This window comes from Calonectris borealis, chromosome 21, assembly GCF_964195595.1.
Source record: "Calonectris borealis chromosome 21, bCalBor7.hap1.2, whole genome shotgun sequence".
NCBI lineage: Eukaryota > Metazoa > Chordata > Aves > Procellariiformes > Procellariidae > Calonectris > Calonectris borealis.
Window position 1 is genome coordinate 8,216,130 of NC_134332.1, and position 21,485 is coordinate 8,237,614.

Below are 21,485 nucleotides of genomic sequence, written 5' to 3' on the forward strand. Positions count from 1 at the left end.
GGCGACGCGCGCTTCCGTTCCGGGGCCTGCTGGCCGAGTGGGGCCGGGGCCTCCCCCGGTGAGGGCCCGGCAGCCGGTGTGGGTTGGCCCGGCAGCCGGTGTGGGTTCACCCCCGCTGCCATGGCGGAGGCGTGGGGCCTGTCAGGGCAGAGGTTGAACGGCACGGAGCCCCTTTCCCCCAGCGAATTGCCCCTTGTGCGTTTGGCTGCTAAGACTGGCTCAAAGCTCGTTATTGCCGCGCTCTTTGGCTGCAGTAAAGTTGCAAACATTGCGCAAAACCTCCCTCCCTCCCTCCAGCTGTTCCTGTAAAGCCTCCGGCTGCAGGCCGTTCCCCCCGACTGCCCCTCTCTGCAGAGGATCAGCTCCCCTGTTTGTTTAAACCCTGCACTCTTCCCTTCCGCTCCACGTGATGCCTTGAGCCAAACATCGTCTTAATCATCCCTGGGCTGGCGCTGACTCTGCAGCGCTGGTTGCAACTCCTCCAGCATGATCGTCAGCTTGACGATCCGGGCGCTCGTGATGCTCCCTTTGGGGTTCTGCTGGCCGTCGGCTTTCCAAGAGGTGAGTTTGACCTCCAGAAAATGCAGTTTCCAGGAAGCCTTTTTTATTTCTAGGAAAAAAAAGATGAGACAACACGATGTGTTCTAAGCCAAAATCCATCAAACCTCACTAATCAAGAAGATAAAGCTGTTTCCTCTGGGTGGCTGTTGTGCAGCCCATGCTTAGTGCAAAATAAAGCCATGAGAACTTGGCATCGGTACTCGTTGAGTTGTTCGCTGGCGTTCCTTCCAGGTTAGGTTCAGTTAAGCGATAGTCTTGTATCCATTTGTTTTTCTTAAGAAAATGTAAAGCTATTCTTCTTCTTGCAGAAATTTCTCGGCACTTTGGATGCGGAAGATGTTTTCTCTTATTTTGGAACCAGCTCAGCGTCTGATGGTATGCAGGGCTCCTTCCTTCTTCATTTTGGAACACATCTGTCAGTTTATTTCTAATCCTGTACATTTGATAACGCTAAGAACACTTATTAACGAACCTTGATCTGACAAGCATTTAGCATTTCTGAGTCACATTACTCAGTGAGGCAATCCATGTTTTGGTGTGAAAGCGGTTGAAGAACTGGGTCAGTATTTAAAATCTGCTGAAGGAGATATGATAAATGTTTTTCACATTTCTGCTGCAGTCCTCATTCTCTGTATTGGTATTTTTCTATGAGATTAACAGATCCAGGTCTTCTGAGTGGGAAGCTTTAGACTAAGAATAGTTTTAAATGCACTTGTTAAGGTTTTTTTTAAATAAACACATGGAGAGATTAGTGTTGCAGGTCTGGATTGATGATAGTTCAGAATAACTATATGTTTTGAGCTCTCAAATCCTTAAAGGAAAGGTATTGTCCACTCGTGAGTTCACCTAGTGCTCATCCCAGTGTCTCTGTCAGGATTGTGATAATTCTCACTCAGTAATACTTAATATCTGAGGAAGTAAAACTGTCTCAGCCTTTGTCAAATGAACTGTTCTCCTTACCAAGAGAGCAAAAGCGCAGATAAATCAGGAGCCAGTTTCAGAGCTGTTGTCTGTTCCCAATCAGATTATCCTCACTTTGGAATACATGAAAGCACAGAAGTTCTTTGACTGATGACATGATGACCCTGAAAGGCCACTGTTATCATTGGGAGAGTATTTTTTCCTAGGGAGATAGATCACGACATTCGTTTTCTGTGTATCATCATTTCTCATAACTGTTCCCCTTGTTCTGGTCTTGTTTCATTTCTTTCAGTACCTGAGTTTGTTATTGCTGAGCCAACTTGCCCTTGTGAAGAAGAACAGATTGGGCTGATGCCCTGTCGGATTCAACACTGCTCCATTGAGGCCTGGGGAGAACTCTATGCCTTTGAATTTCTGGAGGACCATGCCCTCCTTTCCTCTTCCTTTGTGAGCCATCAAGTGGTGAATTCTTCCTTTAGCTTACTGAAGAGATTCTCAGGCAACTGCTTTGCAGGTGGAAATCCACTGCAGCCTCCCGGAGCTAAGTGTAGAGTCACTTACTGTGAAGGGCAGCTGGTGAGTATGCACTGAACTTATTCTTACAAGCGCTTACAGCCTTTGTGGGTTTGCAGCTTGATGCCCCAAACATGTGCGAACCATCCATTTAATAAATCCAAGCGTTACAAAGGAGAAACAGGAAGGATGTGGCACACAGTTCTCCGTTGATAGCATATGTCTTTAGAATAACTCAGAGATGGAATTTCATCTCCTTTAGCAAGGAGTCGTCACTGCAGATGAGGAAAATATTCATATCAGGCCTATCAGAAGCAAAGATGTGGCCCTGCTGAAGGACCTCGGCTTCTCCAGACCCCACATTCTCTTCAGAAGTGCCGCAAGAGAGGCAAATACAGCAAGAGGTAACATACATGGAGAGGAAGCCCTGCTTGTTCTGCTTGGAAAAGCTGTCTCCTGGTAGTGGGGTTGCTTGCACGAGCTCAGAGGAAAAAATTGTATCTACAAATATATGAGTATACTTGATAGACATTTCTCACCTCATTCAGGTGTAAATAGTGTGTTTTCATTTAGGTATTTGTTATTTTGATAGCATAAGCATGTTATTAAGGATGCTGGCAGGTGAAAGAAAGCAACAGAAGTGGGAAACCTGAGCAAGCAACCGGAGGAGTGGCTTTCCAGCTGGATTATTCTAGTCTTTCAGGAAAAGGGAGTGGATCTGTAGGAACCTTTATGTTGTCTTGCATTTTAAACTCCCTGTGTCCCTTTGTGCTGTTCAGCAGGGCGGTTTCCTTCTCGCCTGCATAAGAGGGCTGAGGGAGCTGTCAAACATCTGGAGCTGATGGTTGTAGCAGGTCCAGATGTTTACTTGTACCACAAAGAGGACACGGAGCGATATATTCTCGCCAACCTGAACATTGTGAGTAGCTTTCTGTTTGGATTGCTGTCCCAGTGTGAGAGCTCACGGTGTCATAGGCAGACGGACCTCTGTGAGTGCACTTTCAGAGGTGTTTGTGGTTACCTCCTCCTAGCACAGAGCACTGCTTATGTGCAGGGTGTTCCTCTCTGCTTCCCTTGGCACTGCATGGCAAGCTTTCCCTTGCACAAGGAGCTGCACGGGTAAAAGTGGATGTTGGAAGCTTTGGGGTTGTAGTCTTAAAACCTGCGTAGAAAATGTAGCTCTTCATTTCATTACTAATATTGTTGTCTGTCAGATACAGTAGCAAGAGTTTTATTACCAGAGCCTTGATCCAGCCCATGTTGCTTTCAGTGAGATTGAACCAGATCCACTGAATTAATCTTACATTTTATATTCCAACATTTTATTTCTGTTACAGAATTTCTCTAAATGTCTCCCATTGCTATTATTAAGAATTTGTTTATGCATTTTCTGTGTGGGTGTATTGCAAAAAAGTCTCTAGCATTCACTTTCCTACCTCCTACCTGACTGTTTTCCATGCAGATTTTTCTCTCCGCTTCAGAGTATCTGACAAGTCTAACAACAGTTCTCATCAGTTGACAGATTTATTTACATTTGTAGTGCATACTTTAATGTTGTACTTCCCGGTGATTTTATAGTTGCCCCTTATGGTTACCAGGTGCGTTATCCTTCTAGTGAGTGCAGCCCTGTTACTGAGAACAGGTAGTGGGAGTCATCAAGGTGCCTTCTTTATTGAATCCTTTCTATCTCTTAACAGGGGGCAGAGCTGCTGAGAGATGCCTCACTGGGTGCTCATTTCAGGGTTCATCTTATGCAAATGCTTGTTTTGAGAGAACCAGAGGTAAGCAAGGAGGACTCTGTTCAAGTGTTGTCCAAGGGGTTGCTAAAAGCTGTATGAAATGTGCAAGAATGTGCCTTCACTCTAGGCAGAGGTAAACATCACAACAAATATCACCTCCTCGCTAATCAGCGTTTGTGAGTGGAGCAAGAAGGTCAACCCCCAGAATGACTCTGACCCCCAGCATGCTGACGTTGTCCTCTACGTCACCAGGTACTGAAGCTCTCCTGCCCTGGGAGAGGACTGGAAATGCAGCCGTTGCTGTCCAGCTGTCAGCACCGTGACAGCGATTTGCACTGGCTCTTCCAGCAGTTTGGCATCACAGAGTCTTTGGAAATGGGTTGATTCTCCTGCCTTTAGTGTAATGCAGTTAGTCAGAGGTGCTGTTTCTTCAGTTTCTGAAGGAACTGGAATACTCCCCAAGCACTGACCAGCCAGACTTGAGCAGACATTGTGTGCTTCCAGAGCAGCAGAGCCAAACCCACTGCAGCTTTTTGTGGGCAGAAAAGTCGAACGGTAACTGGAAGTGAAAACCCACTGGTGTTTTCTGTGGAAGATTTCTAGTGCTACTCTGACTCAGACATTTTGTCTGACTTTCAGGCTCCTTGCTCTAAATTGCCTTGGCTAAATGTGTCAAAAGGAAACTTTTCTTTAGTGTAATGGCTTTGTTTTGGTGCTCTTTCTTCAAAGAGATGATGCTATTGATCTGTCTTTTGCAAATAGGATTAGTTTGTTTTATTCTATTCTGCTTGTCTGGGGACATTGGGATTTTTTCATGTAGAATCACCACAAATTTTGAATAGTGGGCACTCGTGGGACCTTACTGCTACCATCTTGCCCCAGGGAGCTCCATGTGTCAAAAGAGATGTTAGGTAGCTGGCAAAGTTAGATCAGGAAAGTACAAATAAATTCAGTTGAATGTCTAGACCTGACTTTATTAGCTGCAGTGGTTCTTTGCTCTTTCCTGTATATTTGTCTTCCTTACTTTAGGTTTGACCTGGAGTTACCTGATGGGAACAAGGAGCTACGTGGAGTGACTCAGTTAGGTGGAGTCTGCTCCTCCTTCTGGAGCTGTGTTATTACCCAGGACACTGGCTTTGACCTTGGAGTCACCATAGCCCATGAGATTGGGCACAGGTCAGTAGGAAAGCCCCAGAGCAGCCCAGTATGTTTTATTCAGGCAAAAACATTCCCCTGTTTAAGGGTTTCTGAAGAAGGATAAGGATCTCTTGGTATAACAGGGGGTTTCCCATAGATTATTCAAAACTTTTGGAAAGAGTTCCTTGCGTTTCTTGCATTCCTGCATGTTCTGTGACAATGAGAAGCTGCAAAGAGGAGAGAAAACCTTTGTGACAATAGTAGAAGGAAAGGCTGCAGAGGGAGCTCAGTCCTTGCTTAGAGACGAGAGGCTCTGAGGGAACCCAACCTCTGGGTTTCTTCTCCTCAGGGCACTGTGCTTCTTCTGTTACAGTCTTGGAATCCCCCACGATGGTGAGGGGAATCGGTGCAGCAGCAGCGGTTACATCATGGGTTCAGCAGGAAACCACAACAGCATCGACCTCACCTGGTCGCAGTGCAGCCGAGAAGAGTTCCTGGCCTTTGTCAGGTAAGGGAATGGTCGAGTTCTGTGTGCCTGTGTGGGAGCAGTTCCCTGTGCTGGGGGCTTAGGAGAGAGCAGGGAAAGACAAGGACTAAAATATAATTCTTGGAAAATGAGGAACTGTGAAAAGCTTGGGGTTTAATTTCTTAGCATTTGTGTCTGTTGCTGAGATTAAACCCAGTTTTTGCTTCAAGTAGCTGGAAATTACTTTGGTTAGTGACTAACATGCCTGGGCTGTGTTGGACTTCTCAGACACTAGCTCAGTCTGGAAATTTTATTTAAAATGTCAGAGCATCTAGGTTTAAACAAGCATTGCGGGCTGTGAGCTGGCTGGGTGAGAAACAGGCATGAGTTTCTGTTATAACTTCAGCAGCAGGGAACTGTGAGCATCTCCAGGCAGCTGCTGCAGCTAAATCCATCACAGCCCACAGTAAGCATGTGTTGTCTGGGAAAGCAGCAGCCAACTCCCAGAATGAAACTCAGCAGAAGTTTGCAAACATGTCATTGTCCTTCAGCTGGGAAAGTGATATTTCTTGTGTCTCTATCAGCACAGGCCAAACAAACTGCTTAAATGACCTGCCGGACATGGATGGCAGCATCCCTGGATGGAAGCCTGGCTTGTACTATGGAGCAGATGAGCAATGTAAAATAGCCTTTGGGAGTGTTGCCACAGCATGCACCTTTGCTGACAGCAATGTTGTAGGTAGAAAGTTTGTCTGTCTTGCTAGGGGCAGCAGGGAAATGTTCTGGAGCCAAGATTCAGGAAAAGGGAGCTGGGGACGTTTTTATTATAAAGGAATGGAAGGTGCTTTCCTGCCACAGACTTCTTGGCAAAGAACAAACCTTCAAAGGCTTTTAAAATGCTTTCCTTCTCTCTATCACCTCCTTTGTCCACATAAGTCTCCTTTAAAGTTTGCACAGAGCCTTCTGTCCAAACATCTGCCTGGCGGTGTTAGCGCTGGGTACACCTACTCAGGCGAGTCTTGGGTCCCGCGTTGGGGAGCTCTTGTTCATTGGATCCCTTCAGCTTCCCCGTCATTGCACAAGTCCACATGGCTGAGAAATGCAGCATGGCTAATAGCTGCCATCTGGACATGTTTTCTTAATGAGGAAGCACTAAGGTGGGTGAAACTAATCGCTTCAGTTGATCATCTTCTAGCATTACAGCTGGCAGTGATGGTCTTTTGACAAGCCCACAGCTTTTGCACAGTAACAGGAGAAATGAAGGGACTTGTTTGCATTGTTGGGTAGCTGTGGGGAAACCAAACTTCCGGGACATGCACCATTTAAATGGAGCAGCTTTTGGGAGTGCTGTGTTGATGAGCCTAAGTGACTCCCTGAACTCCCTGGTTTTCTTGTCACACCAGGACATATGTGAAGTTCTCTCATGCCACATACAACCAGGAGACAAATCCAGCTGTACTCGGCTTCTTGTTCCCCTCTTGGATGGTACCGAGTGTGGAATCAATAAGGTAAGGAGGCTGCTGATCCGATGATCAGAAGTTGGTGTGGGTGCTATGGAGCTCATTAGAGAGCAAGACATTGTTGGTGGCTGGAAGGTACATGGCACTCACTGCCCCTTGGCCAGGGAGCTAAGGCCAGACACTCCAGTTACAAACTGGTACCAGCTGATCTTGGTGTTTCCACCTTATCTATATCTCTGTAGTTGCTTTGCAGTTCTATAGCCTGATATCTGAGCTCTCCTCCAAGGCTTTGCTTTCTACTTGAAATGACCATCGGCTCTTTGTTTTAACCCCAACCTCATGTTAGACCATAATTAGGAATGGGACTCTTTTAGCCTCTTGTGAGAAGGTGCGTCATTCATCTTGGGATTCTCTGTTACAGTCTGACCTGCCAAGAGATGGGGACTTGTGCCACCCTTGTAGATCCCAGCCCTGCTGGGTTCACTGTGGTGCTGCTGCCGATTTTGTGTATTCTTGGTCTTAGTGGTGCTCCAAGGGACAGTGCAGCTCTCTGGAAGAACTGAACCCCATGACTGTAGTCCATGGGCAGTGGTCTGCCTGGAGCCCCTTCTCCTCCTGCTCCCGCAGCTGCGGAGGTGGAGTTGTGATAAGGCAACGGTTCTGTAACAACCCCAGGTAAGAGCTGGGGAGTTTGCAGTGCCTCTTGGCTGATTCAGGGCCATGGCCTCTGAGTCTTGCTCTTTATTGGGACAAACCTGCCTCTGTTGAGGAGTTCTTCTCCTGTCATTTCCAGGCCTGCTTTTGGGGGGCAGAAATGCAGTGGTGCCAGCATCCAAGTGGAGATGTGCAATACTCAGGTAATGGAGCTCATCACATCTTCTGAGCTTTTTTCTTAATGCCGTTTAACCCTTTGAGAGCTGTATGGTTTGGGACTGTACTTCTCACAGCTGACTGCTCTGGGAAGGAGGACTAAAGATCTGGCATACAGCCTCCATCTGTCTGACAACGAGGGATATTTGTTCCACTGTGTCTGAAGACAGCAGCATTGTTCACATGTAATGAAGCATTTTCTCTATGCCTTCATAGCAGGACAGACGCTGAGAAAATAGTGACTCACTTAATGATAGTTTTCTTCAGAGGGACATTTTATATTGTTCCTATTTTCCTTATCCATTTATTTTGCATAAATAGCAAAGATATCAGCTTCCAAACACAATTTTCTGCATATCCCGCAGCTTCCCTTTAAAGTGGTTTTCTTTATTCGCAGTTGTTTTGGTGTTTTACTTCCCAGCCACTGCTTTCTGCCTTTAGCTAGTGGGTAAATGCTGCTTGGGATTCTGTGCTCAGTAACTTCCTTTCATTACCCATACAATTCTCTCTGGGATGTAGGCCTGTTTGATGACCCAACAGGACTTTATGGCTGAACAATGTGCAGCAACAAATTTAAAGCCACTGTATCTCACTGTAGAAGTGCCATCCTTTTACACCTGGACTTCTGCTGTTGGCTTTGCCAAAGGTAAGGAAAGACTGAGAAACTGTGGTTTCTTTGTGAAGGGGAGCACTCACGGACCTGTCTGTACTTTGAAGTCAAAAGGCCGTTTCACTGATTGTTTTAGTTTTCACATGAAACCTGGATACTTTTTCTGTCAGATCCTTTTGACTTCTTCCCATTGCTTGATGTTCAGCCACGTGCCTTTCTGAAAGAGTAACTCCTTTCTTCTTCTGTCTGCCTCCTCCAGGAGACATGCTATGCAAGCACATGTGCAGGGCCATTGAAAACCAATTCATGGTGAGCCGTGAAGACAGTTTCATAGATGGAACCAGATGTGAGCAGGATGACTCTGAGCATCGTGGGGCTTTTGGTCTGTGTGTAATGGGAAGCTGCAGAGTAAGTGACTGGGGAATCCAGGTGAACCTCTGACATGTAATCTGCCCCAAAGGAGTCAGTTTACTAGGAACAGGGGAAAAAACCACAGTGTCCCAAACAACAGAGCGAGCTCTTCTCAAGAGAAGAGAGTTTTGTTCTTAGCTTAGTGGATGGAGTCCAACAAATCTACTGTTCTGTCTGTGCATCCAATGCCAATGCCCTCTAGATAAGACATTCTGCTAATTATCCAGTAAGTACGTAAGGCTATTCATCCCTAATCCAAGAAGCAATTGGTTTATGCGTTGGTTGAGGAGACATCATTAGCTGTTCAGTTTGCATGGTATAAATAGCCCTATATAATGCTGACTCTGTTGGAGAAAAGTTACATGATTTGAACATACCGAGTCAGTGGTGAAATAAGGAGTAGAACCTGGGAATCGTAAGTCGACAGATTGATTGTTGCAGTATCACTAATCAAAACTGAAACATAACTTTTTTTTTCCCCCCTGGATTGGACGTGAGAAAGGCATTCTTTCATGATGAACTTGAATATAACTCCCCCACGCTGTCTGCATTTTAGTAACTGCTCAGTGCTGACCCGGTTGTATGTTTTCTGTTGCTTCTTTACATTCCCAGAATACACTTTTAAAATTTTATGTTTTTCTCATTATCCTCGTGTTCACAATGTTTTGTAATGCATTTCCACCTAATGAACAGCAGAGGGTGTAGGCATAATCTATTCTGATTTCTGCTGTTCTATTGGTGACAGTGATAAATATGTATGTTATGGCAGCATCCAAAGCCTGGGATCAGTGCCTCTAGCATAAATTCAGCAGTTGCACATGTTTTGCTGCTAAGCCTGCTGAGATCCTCCTGTAGCTTTGTGTAAATTAGTCTTGTTCGTGGGAATGAGGATAGAATCTCTTTTCTGAGCTCCATGGGATTGAAGGCCAGGCTGAAGGATGGGAGCTGGGTTTGGGTATGGGTTTTGGGGAGCTAAAGATTCCTTTAGAACCTGCCATTCATGTTTACTGTTCTCCTGGGCTTTTTTTTTTTCCCCCTCCCCCCTCCAGAAAGAGTTCATAGAAGAAAGGGAGTGCAGAGCCTTTGTTTTAGGTCACAGGAGAAATCTTTCTGGGCTGCTTCTTATGGGAAAGAAAATGTCACACAATTAATGAAACTTGTTGTGCTCTCAGCTAAGACTTTGCAATCCCTGGCTTTGCATACTGCTGTACAGTGGTAGATCTAGGTACAAACACATCTTTGTCTATGTTGTCTTCTTAAATTCGAATTACAATGAAAAAGGCGGTTTCAGGAATTCAGGCAATGTTGCTTTCATTCGCTTGTTTTCTTCTCAGAATAGGCAAGTCTTGACAGACTCTCCCCTTTGCTCAGGCATTCGGGTGTGATGGCCAGATGGACTCCAAGAAGATAATGGACTCTTGCAAGGTCTGTGGGGGTGATAATACCACTTGCACCGAAGTGAGTGGATCTTACACAGAAGGAAAAGCTAAAGGTGTGTAGTCCTCACCCTCAGGCTCAACATTATGGTACTGTTTGTATGCTGCATATTTGTATGCATATTCAGTGTTCATAATCTTCTGTACGTGACTTCTTGTTTCTGCTTCTGCTTGATTTTATTTTATGGAGGATATGGCGATGGAGTTTGGGTAGTCAGCAGAGAAGGCAGCTAAGATCTGTAGCAGGGAGGTAGCTGTTGTGTAGGCAGAGTGACTTTTTTGGCCATAGTTCTTCTCTGGACACAGACCAGAAATGTAGCCATTTGGGAAGTCCAGCAAATTATTGGGAGCTGGGGGCTGCTCCCAATAAGAGATGTTAAACATCCATTTGGGAACTGATCTGGATCTTGCAGTATCACATATAGATATTAGCAGAGAACATAAAAAGAGCAAAAGAAAGATGAGAACGCGACACAGAATTCAGTTCAGTTTTGTTTGCTGTGTTCACCGTCGCTATGTTCAAGCCAAGCTGATAGAGCTAAGGTCAGTGTGAATTTAGCCTGCTGGCCATCACTGTTGTATCCTTATTTTTTTTACGTTAGCTATATAACCCCTGTCTGCAATTAAGCTTTGTTGCTGCCTGTAAGGCTTGTCCTCCAATGGATAGCGTGCTAGTAAGGTGAAGAGGGGTTGGTCTGTAATCCCCAGCCTTTTTAACAAAGGTACAGTAATGGAAGCTGACCATATCTTCTTTCTTTCCATCCTTCCAGAGTATGTTACATTTCTGTCCCTGCCTTATAACACCACCTTGGTCCATGTTACCAATCGGAGACCACTCTTCACACATTTGGGTGAGTTGAATGAAAAGGAGAGGAGGGACTGCAGGCAGGCCTAAAACAAGCTTGTAAAAACAAGAACATGGAATTTGGGAGGAAAGTTCTTGATGATGCAATTTGTTTGTGGGATGCTCTCCAGTGGGAAGTGGTAGAAGCCATGCTCTTTGGGATGCCCGACTTCGATCAAACTGGTTTCTAGCAAATGGGCAGTCTGTAGCTGCCAGGACCAGGGGATCCTGGTGACCACATCATATCTCTTAACCTCACTGCTACTTTTGCTCCTCTAGCTGTGAAGGTTAAAGGAGAGTATGTGGTTGCTGGAAAAGGAAAAATCTCACTGAATGTCACCTATCCATCGGTTCTGGAGGACAGCCAGATCAAATACAAAGTGTTTCTCACCAAGGACAACCTGCCAAGCCTGGAGGAAGTCCATGTGGATGGGCCAACACAAGAAGAAATTGAAATACAGGTAAATTAAAGTAAGAGTTGGAAAGGGGCCAGTCAGAACTGGCCAGGCTGAGTTTGTGTAGCTCTGCTGCAGTGCAGAATCCAGGTGTAGTAGGCTTCGTGTCCCAGGCCAGCGGAGATGGTGTTTACTAAGAGTGGTGGTGTTGCTCTTCTTGGGAAAGGTTGAGGGTTGGCTGCCTACAGGCTTTCTGCAGGTCTGGGGGATGGTTGTGTGGGGAAAAGCATACCGAGTTAAACCTTTTGCTTGGCTTAATCTTTTTTCAGTGCCCTATGCACAGAATTCACAGGGTGAGTACTCTGACTGCCTCTGGCAAGAATTGAGAGTCATAGCATTGAGGCTCAGGATTGGATGGAAAAAAGGGGGACTAGCTTCTCTTATCTCCATCCTAAGAAATGAGTCTGAGTTGATTTGTGCATTGACCACAACTTTTTCCTTCACCAGGTCTATCGAAGGTATGCAAAAGAATATGGCAATGCCACCAACCCAGACATCACCTTCAGCTACTTTGTCCCCAAAGAGAATCTGCCGTATATGTGGATTCCTCAGCAGGGGCCATGTTCAGTGACCTGTGGGGAAGGTGAGGCAGCAGTACTCAATCTTTACTTCTACTGGGCAGACTTCTAGTTTGTCTGGCTGGTAGTCACCCAGATCTTTACTCCATGGGCTCTCCTGGCCTGACTGAAAGAAATGTGACATCAGCGATAGAGACTTGGTTAGAACTTACTAAACAACTGAACTGAATTTAAAAGCAAATTGCTCAAAGTGAGCTGCAGTTGCCAATGTTAAACTGAACCAAAGAAAAGAGTGGTACAGCTTTTGAATTAAATTAGCAAATCAGCAAATGAGCTGAATCATCAAAATGATAGTGAAAATGTTTGATTGTGAAGAGCATTTTAAAATAGGTTTTAACCAAACTTTTGGTTTTGCGACTAAATAATTTTCTCAGATTTTTCAAAGTTATTGAAGACTGTAATCTGGCTAAACATCAAAAGTCTGAGACCAAAGTGGTATCTAGTGTCTAACTAAAGCCTCAGAGCTAATTATGAAACTTCCTTCTTAGAATTCTATTCCTGTGCCATGGCTAATCCTTTCTGTCTCCCTGAAGAAATCATAGTGCAGATTGTAACAGATCACTCTGGTAGGCAGTCTGACATCTTGTTTTTCAGATAACACAGATGACACTGGCAAGCCTCTCAAGACTTTTATGACAAGGATTTAGAAAATACATTAATGAATACTTATGGAAGTCAATCTATAGGACTAGTTATGTCTGGAGAGCTTTTCTCCAGCAGATTCCCCAGGTGAACTGATTGCTGAAACCCTGAAGTAAAGAACTCAAAATGCTCTAGAGCCTCCCAGCTAATGCAGTCACAAACAAAAAAATGAGAAAGCTGGGACTTAAAATAACAGAAAGTTCAGAATCTAAGCTGAAGTTGCATCTTGAGAGCTGAAAGTGATGCTCAGGCCCTTCTTGCCAATAGACATTATTTGAAAACAAGGAGAGTAGTGAAAAGATAACATTGCTGATTTATTCTTGATATTTGCTTCTCAGGGTCATGCTCTTTGAGATTCAGGAATGCCTGTCTCTCTTTGTGGGTAGCCCATTCACTGCAAAGGAGACTCTTCACAGCTTTGCTTGTAACTTTTTTGAGTTTGGATTTTCACCCGCTTTACCTGTTAGGTTCAGTATTGTTAAAAATCTTGTTTATAGCTGTAGTTTATGAATATTTCATTTCTTGCATGCCACAGGCACTGCAAGTCTGCAGGTTCTCTCCCAGTACCTCTAGTCTAGTTTTGGATATTGATGATCACTTTGAGGACGTTGGCACGGCTGGGTACAAAGGCTGCGTGATGATATTACATGATTAGTTCTACAGAACGTCATTTAAAAATGGCTGACTGCTAGAGCTTATTTTCAGCAACCTGTCCCTCATCAGTCAGACATCAAGATCATTAGAAGTAATTTGGACCAAATTATGATTAATATCCTTGTTCTTGCAAATGGCCAGTTTAGAGCAATCTTTCCATTTTGGCAGTGGATTATCCATCAAACTTCTCATCTTCTGGGGTGTTCATCTTGGAAAGTCACTTTAAAACTCTTGAGGAAAAGTTATATCAGAAAGAAGGGGTTTGTGTGTTTACAGAAAGTCTGTATTCCGAAATATGCCATTTTCTTACACAGATGGTTTGAGTAAAGAGAAATTACTGCATCTTCCTAGCATAGTAGAGGTGAACTGTTCACTTTGTAACTTCCTTTCCTTTTCCTTTTGTATCCCAGGGATGCAACCAGTGGATCATGTGTGCTTTGACCAGACAAAGAATGAAATAACAGAGGATCAGTGGTGTCTGGAGCTCCCACAGCCCCTTTTGGAGCACAAGCCCTGTGCTGTGGAGCCATGCCTGTACAGGTTGGTGTTCCTGGAAGCTCAGCTGAATTCTTGCTTTGCTTGTCCTTTCTCTGCCAGTTAGCCCAGTCTCTGCAGTCTTATCTGCATTGTGCAAGGTGAAAAAAAAGGAGGGGTATGGAGTAGTTTCTTCCTAATTATAATGGCATAGCGGATCCCAAACCACGTTCTGTCTTTCCTGGTCTCATGAGGTAATTGAGATGTCAGCTGAATGAATTGGGAGATAGTCCTTCCAATATTTTACAGTAGTCTGCTAAATGAAAATACTATGAGGGCATGGCCAGAAGAAGATGTCTGCTCACATCCTTTCCAAGATTGTGCCAACAAAGATTTGATCTTACTCTGGAGGAGACCCTTGTGTTAATTAAGACTGGAAAGAGGACCAGGAGCCAAGCCTGCCGAGACATTGATCTTACAGACATTTTAGTGTTTAATAAAAAGTGATTTCACTGTGAACTATAGCTCTTTAGTTCAGGTGCTTTTAGTCCTAGAGAGCTGTCAGTGCAAGGACTTAAATTTCCAGCAGTTGTCCTCTCAATAACATCCAGACAAAGCTCTTGAAATGGAGAAGCTGAATACTCTGTATGACCCATTTCTGTAATCAGTGGTGTGAGTAATAAACCTCCATGATCCAGATGAGAAATAGGGTGATACAATTACTTCCCATTTAGGTGGAAGATGTCTCGGATAGGTGAATGCTCTGCTGTCTGTGGAACTGGAATTGCCCAGCAGAATCTGACCTGCGTTCAGTTTCGTGATGGATTGGAGACTGTTGTGGATGACAGCTTGTGCCCAGCAGAAGAAAAACCCCTCTCCGTTGTGCCGTGTGTGGTTAATGTCTGCCCTTTGGGCTGGGACAAAGTGAGTTTACTGGCTTGGCTTGGCTTATTTTGGGAGTCTTACTGGGAGCTCTGCACTTGTGATCCACAGGAGGCTACCAGTTAAGAAGAACCACCTTACTACTGGAGTCTGGGAGGGTGGTTTACACCAAGAATGTCTGCCCAGTTAAAGGTTCATCCTGTCACTTTAGACAGCTCTGTCCCTCTTAGTTTATGCTGCTGGATTCATCAATTCATAATGGTGCTTTGTTTAGGGCAGCTGTTGACTATGTTCCTTCTTCATTTCTCCTCGCAGAGTCCAACAAAACCAGAAATAGAAATAACCCCTGGTCCACTAGGAAATACCTAGTTAGATACTGCTTTAGGCGTCTCCAGTCTCAGGTATCTCTCCTCAGGTAGTGTGAATTGGGAGGGGTCTTGGCTGTTGGATGTCCTTAGCTATTCCTGATACTTATATGTTCTGCAAAAATGGAGAAAGTGCTTGAATGTGCCTCTTTCTTCAGTGACAGCAAATATGTTGTAGGCTTGATCTGGAGGTACCCCCCAGCTTCATTAGATTGGGACTGATGTGGAAGGCAGGTGCCAATGTCCGTCTGGGTCTTTTTGCTCTGTTCTGAGGAGGAAGATGCACACTTACTTCAGACTTCGGAGTCACTTGGGGATATCCAACTGGAAAATCAGACTGTGTATGTCTGGAGCCCTCTGACTGGAGAGTGTTCCGTCTCCTGTGGCAGAGGTGAGATCTTTCAGTGCTGCAGGGAAACATTATTTGGCTGTAGGTGTGAGCTCAGTGCCTAGGAACCTCAGGGACCTGGTCTTTTCCCCTCTATGGTTTTAAATGCATGTGTAGCTGTGGTCACAATTTTTTTGAGTCTGGGAGAGTCAAGGGGGCCTGGCTCAGACAGGGAATAGTTTAGAGGGCTGGCTGGCTACTGCTGTGCTTCAGAGTTGGAGGGGATAAGTGCAGTAGGTGTGCCTGGGGCTTGGGCAGAGTTTGCTTGTTTTGTACGTGCAAATGCGATTGACACTGCTTGGCTTATTTTCAACCCTTGCGTGCATGCCATGCAGTAACATCACTTCTCTTTCTAGGTAAGACTCAGCTACAGTATGTATGTGTGGCTTTTGACACCAAAGAAGAAACCCAGGAAGAAAACTGTCATCCAGTGCCAAAGCCAGAGAGCAAGACGGAAGTCTGTGATCTCAGTCCCTGCCCACCAAGGTAAAGCAGTTACCAGGACACAACGAGCCAGTGAGAGGTCTTTTCTTCCTCTCTATCTCCAGGGACATGGTAAAGTAAGGGTCAAGCTGCTCTGAGGATGTTATCTTCCTCTCCCCTGGTTTGAAAGCACAGCCAGCTGCAAAAACAGTAGCACTGATCCATACTGAGCAAACTAACGGAGAGTCTTTCCTGGGCTGGTACATTCTCAAGCAGAACTAAGTGAAGTCTTTGGAGTTTGAGTCCAGGGCAAAACTGAAAACCTCTTGATCCCTTATTACCCTGGGGAAGTAGGAACAAATCCATAACTGCAAAAGGTGGTGACACATTTCCCAGCTGTAGTTTCCACATAGCATCAAGGAAAGTAGCTAGAATTAAATGCTCTAAGAATCTGGAATAGCTGCTCTGGGAACCGAAGGAAATTGATTGCACTTTGCTTAGGATTTATGGTGTGGCAGACTGCACTCAGTGGGGTGACTGCTGGTCTCTCAAATATGAGCCAGTGTGTATGTGTGCATTAACTTAGTTGTACTATGTACTATGTACTGTACATAACAGTTGTACTTCCATAGACTGGTCCAGGGAAGACAGGTGACAGCTGGAGGTACTCACTGATGGCTGCGTTATTCCCAGGTGGTGTTACAAAATAGGCTTATGCAGTGTAAGCTGTGGAGGAGGTGTGTTGCACAAGGTCCTCTACTGTGCAAGGGAGACCAGGGAGAAGGCAGAAGAGATTGTGGCAGACACCCAGTGTGGTGGTTTGCCTCGCCCAGAGGAGCAGGAGCTGTGTAGTTTGGAGCTGTGCCCTCCAAGGTCAAAATGGCCACATGGGCCACAAGAGGATGCACTGGGGAAGAGCAGTTCTCCGTTAACATGTATGGTGTGATCTAGGATATGGCTCAGGGATGATAAATGGGGCACAGCTTGCCCTACCCTATTTGCTGTGGCACTGGAAAGCCACAGGCATCTGAACTTTTTTTACGTGCTACAGGATGCTGCTCCCAGGATGAAATACCCTGGGTCGGTTTCTGATCTGACTGTTCAGAGTGATGTGCGTTTTGGAGGGAGATAAGATTGGTTTTTGCAGTTGAGCCTGTGTACGTCACCCTGGGGAAGACTGTAATGGACACAGAGTAAGACTTGATGTGTATTTCGAGTTTGTGGGCTTCTTGCAAAATGTGAATGCCCTCTGTTTTGGTCCAACTCCAAACCTGCTCCAGACTGCCCAGCCTTGTTTCAAAGGCTGCCTTCTAAGTACCATAGGCAGCAAAGTGCGTGAGGCAGGGGGGTGAAGAACGCTGCTGAGAAGCAGAAGGGGGAAGCATGAGGGAGTTGCATTGCATTTTCTACAGTGAGACATAGTAGAGAGTGGAGATTTATCACTAATGAAATTTTTCTCCTCCATGTCCTCTATTAGATGGAAGGTAACCCCAGCTGGCCCCTGTTCCTCCAGCTGTGGGCTTGGCTTAGCTGTTCAGCTGGTCACCTGTGTGCAGATTCGCCAAGGCAAGGAGATTTTGCTGGAGGAGCGTTTGTGTCCTGTGGCAGAGAAGCCCCTTACGAATGTCCCCTGTGTCATTCGAATGTGCTCTTATGAATGGAGCTTCAGCGAGTGGACAGAGGTATTTGCTCCTGTTCAGATGCAGCACTTGGTGTCTAGTGCAGCGGTTTTACAGCCATTCACTTCCCTAAAGCATACAGGGGAAAAATACCACTTCTGCCTTGTATATTTACTTCCCACAGAAATGCTAAACTGTTTCTAGGAATATTTCCCATCTTTTCCACTGTGTTTAGCAGCTGTAGGTCTGGTTCCCACCTTTCTCAGCTAAGGTTTTGGCTGCAGTTTAAAAATGGTGCTTGACATGTTTTCTTCTGGAATGCAGATCTCTTTGGATTTTTTAGGAAGTGGTTCTGCAATTCAAAGATATAGTTTGGAAGATCCCCTGGGAGGTGGGCCATCTTATAGCTCATGAAACTAGAGCACTGAAAGGACAAATGATAGAACAGCATCACTGAACAACAGATCAGACCCCCAGATCATGCCTAAGCCAATAAACGTATTTATTTCTAAATACCAATGGAAACACATGTATAAAGGCTGTGGGTTTCTTCTTCTGCAGTGTTCAACTTCATGTGGGAATGGCATTCAGACACGGCAGGATTTCTGCTTCAACCCGCTAACCCGTAAGCACGTGAACCCCATCTTCTGCAGGCACTTCCCCAAGGCCATTGTGGTGCGTGGCTGCTCTGCAGGGCCCTGTCCTGAGCAGGCGGTGGGGACCAGGTCCCGTGGAGCAGAACTGCAGACAGTGACACCAGCCACGGGTCTGATGACAGCTACAACTGCTAAAGAGGCGAGATACAAGAATCTGGATGTTCCTCCATCTGCTGTGCTAGCTGTGCCTCAGGAACAGACAAACACCAGTGGAGGTGAGGTGCCTCTACCAAGAGGTGCTTACTGTGTGCAGCTGGGTGGTGGTGACCTTACTGCCATGCAGGGACAGGAGCACGGGAAGGGAATACTTCTGGTTAGGAGGGACAACACGCTGTTCCTTCCAGCATGCCATGAGCTGTCCATGTTATCTGAGCTAGGAACAATGACGCCCTTCCCTGGGCTTCCCAAAGCTCTTCTGACTTGGGACTCCTTGGGACAGCAGCTGATTCTTCCTGTGCTTTACCCAGAAGCTGTGCACTTGTCTGTTCATTGTGCCACGAAGGCAATGGGGGCTGTTTTTCAGCATCTGTAGTTCCTTCTGGATGTGTTTCTCATCTGTCTCTGCTGTACAGGTGTCTGTGGAAAGCTCTTTCTTAATGCCACCGGGATCATCAACATGACGGGTGTAGAGAGCAGCGACTGCACTGTGGCCATCGGACGTCCTCTCAGGGAGGAGATAACAGTCAGCATCCTGGAGAGCTCCCTCAACTGCAGCGCAGGTACTGCCCAGGGCGTGCTGGGGACTAGCCTGGCCCTTTGGGAAATCTGCACCTCTTTTGCCTGTGTGCTTTTGGTACCCTGAAAAGTTCTTGCTGCCTTGGAGCCTGTGTAATCTCTGAAACCATTTTACAAGTTTTTCTGTCCCACCAAGTCATTGCCAGATGGGACTAAATGAAGGTGATGCCTTTCCTCCCCCTACATGATGGTTTCTTACCTGTTTTGTTGATAGATATGAGATGAAAGGAGTTTATGGGGTTAAAGAAGCTGCTTGCTTTGGCCTGTTATAAACTCTCTTTGTAATATACCCTCTTGCTGGAATCAGTACAGTTAGATTAGTTAATTGGACTGTTTTCATGACAGATTTTGATAAGATAGGGACAAGATGCAGAAATTACTTGATTCCAGACCTATATGAGATAGGCTGCAGCCTTTTACTTCAAGTAAAGGTGTTTCTAGTCCCTGTGTTCATCCATTCCAGGTGAGGTAGTGCTGTTTTCTGGGCGAATGATGTGGCGGACGGGCTGCAGGAAGCTCCCTTTGTCACTGATAAATTCCAGAACGAATACACTGATTGTGAAACAGCGTGTTTTGCTGCCAGGAAATGGGGTCATTCTTCAGTACAACAGCAGAACTGCAACTAAAAAATATTACCAAGGTACCTTACTGAAAGCTTTGCTATTGCTTTAGATTAAGGCACCCATGACAAGGCCCACAGAGTTCCATGGATCATGGTTGCCTATGGAAATCTATGGAAACCTTGCTTCATTTTTAGCAGCTAATAAACCCTTTCTTGGGGAGTGTTGGAATTAATATTACTTGTGGACTACCCCTCCGTTTTAAAGGCAAGCCCCCTGCAGGTGTTTGCTGATGCTTGGAGGTTCCCAGATGAAAATCCTTAGAGAAACTTTTCTGCCTGTGTGTAATTTAAATGATTTCTTTCTTGGAGATGATGGACACTTCTCTAAATCATTTTCTTTTCTGCTCCCTTTCCCCCTCTCAGACTGTGACAAGCAGCTGTTTGGCCCCCAAGGTGAAATAGTGAATCCTGTGCAATTGCCCGATCAAAGGCAAGAAGTAGTGTGTCGGACCTTCATCAATGTGGCTCCTCGGCATCGCATAGCTATCCGCGCCCTATATATTGACCTGGGCAATGAGAGCAACCAAACACATTTTAATTACATCCTGGTGAGTCAGAAACCTAAAGGGGATGATTTGGATGGGAACGGACCCGTCTCCTCATCAGAGGTTTCCATCCAGATCCAAAGTTCAGTCACAAATCCTAGAGGGTCAGACTCTGATCTCTGTTATGTAAACGTAGATGTGAATGAGCACTACTGATGTCTACTGTATTTCTTCTAACCTTTGTAGAGGGCAGCGTTTCCCCCCGAGTGACCAATTTGCAAGTCCCCAGTATTCTGTGGGTACTTCACTTATAGGCTGCTATGATATAATGGTTTGGTCTTTCTTTATGCAGGTCCGTGATGTAAGCACCATGAAGACGATGGTGTTCCACGGGAAACAACAATTCTTCTGGCAATCAACAGGAAGCCAAGCTGAAATTGAATTTCATGAAAACATTAAGGATCACCGAACCAGTTTCTGGGCTGAATATCATGCTATTGAGCCCAAATAAAAGAGGCCAGGCTACTGCACTGAGAAAGGCTGTGGTCCAGTTAGTCGCTGCTGCTCGAGGTCACACGAGTCATTTAATCTTTTTGCAGCTGCTTCCCCATCTATTGAGTAAAACAATAATATCTACTGATACCTTTGGGATCTCAGTTAATATTTATAAAGGTTATGCAAAAGCCATGTGACTACCAAATATTTAGCAAATAGTCCTCATATGGATTTTCTGTCTGTGTTGATTGGTATTAATGCAGTTTACATGTCTGCAGTTATAGTGATTTGGACACTGAAGTCTCAGGGTCCTGCTTCTGTAATACACTGTGACCTTTTAGGATAGTTGTTTAATTTCTCGGTGGCTCAGTGTCCCATTACAAACCTCTGTATACCACAAGTAGCTATGATTATGGTTTAGCCATTAAGTTCACGCTGTTGCAATGTAAATGCCCCTTGAAACTGAGGCCCATTGAAATCTGGAATGTTACAAAGAAGGTGAAGATGTCTATGAGGACTAACTGCTAGCACAAGAAGACTAGAGACGTGTGAGGGCAAGACAGTTTCTTTGCCCGGGAGGGTAGCGCAACACTAGGACAGGTCACTCAGAAGGCTTGAATGTTTTCAGGAGTTGGCTAGACCGAGGCACGGCTGATCTGGTCAAGCCCTGGCGACAGTTGGCTTTATATGGGAGGACTAAACGACATTCAGAGGTCCCTCCCCAGCCACCCCTTCTGTGGTTCTACTATTATATATCTGACAGTGATACCAGTACTTCTTTTCCATGGGAAAATAAAGTAATTTTGTCTCTTAGTGATGGGTTTGGTGCCAAGACATACTCAGATAAGAACAGTAGCTTGTATTTTCATCTCACAGGAACTGTGCAATGAGAGATTGTTGAGAATGCATGATACAAGTTGTAGCAGGAAGAGGTATTTTAGAGCAGTGACAAATATTCACTCAGTTTGATTTAAATGCATTTTTTAGGTTGTTTTTATTCAATATCTTGAACATTGGATCATGCTTTGGTCCAAATCTGTCATG

At 45.2% G+C, this 21,485-nt stretch overlaps 1 protein-coding gene across 1 annotated transcript; it reads left to right on the forward strand.

Annotated features, from left to right (window-relative positions):
• Positions 1-28: 28 nt before the first annotated feature.
• On the forward strand, positions 29-21,254 carry ADAMTS13 (ADAM metallopeptidase with thrombospondin type 1 motif 13). The gene is made up of 29 exons (XM_075170660.1): positions 29-561; positions 870-936; positions 1,775-2,058; positions 2,258-2,399; positions 2,775-2,914; positions 3,693-3,776; positions 3,862-3,986; positions 4,764-4,910; positions 5,245-5,379; positions 5,922-6,072; positions 6,741-6,845; positions 7,321-7,472; positions 7,591-7,654; positions 8,187-8,313; positions 8,537-8,685; positions 10,060-10,180; positions 10,895-10,975; positions 11,248-11,429; positions 11,871-12,006; positions 13,708-13,837; positions 14,506-14,695; positions 15,292-15,409; positions 15,763-15,892; positions 17,307-17,511; positions 18,010-18,319; positions 18,677-18,823; positions 19,303-19,479; positions 19,825-20,009; positions 20,299-21,254. Exons 1-29 carry the CDS (start codon positions 487-489, stop codon positions 20,455-20,457), a joined length of 4,218 nt encoding a protein of 1,405 aa, XP_075026761.1. The 5' UTR covers positions 29-486; the 3' UTR covers positions 20,458-21,254.
• Positions 21,255-21,485: the final 231 nt, after the last annotated feature.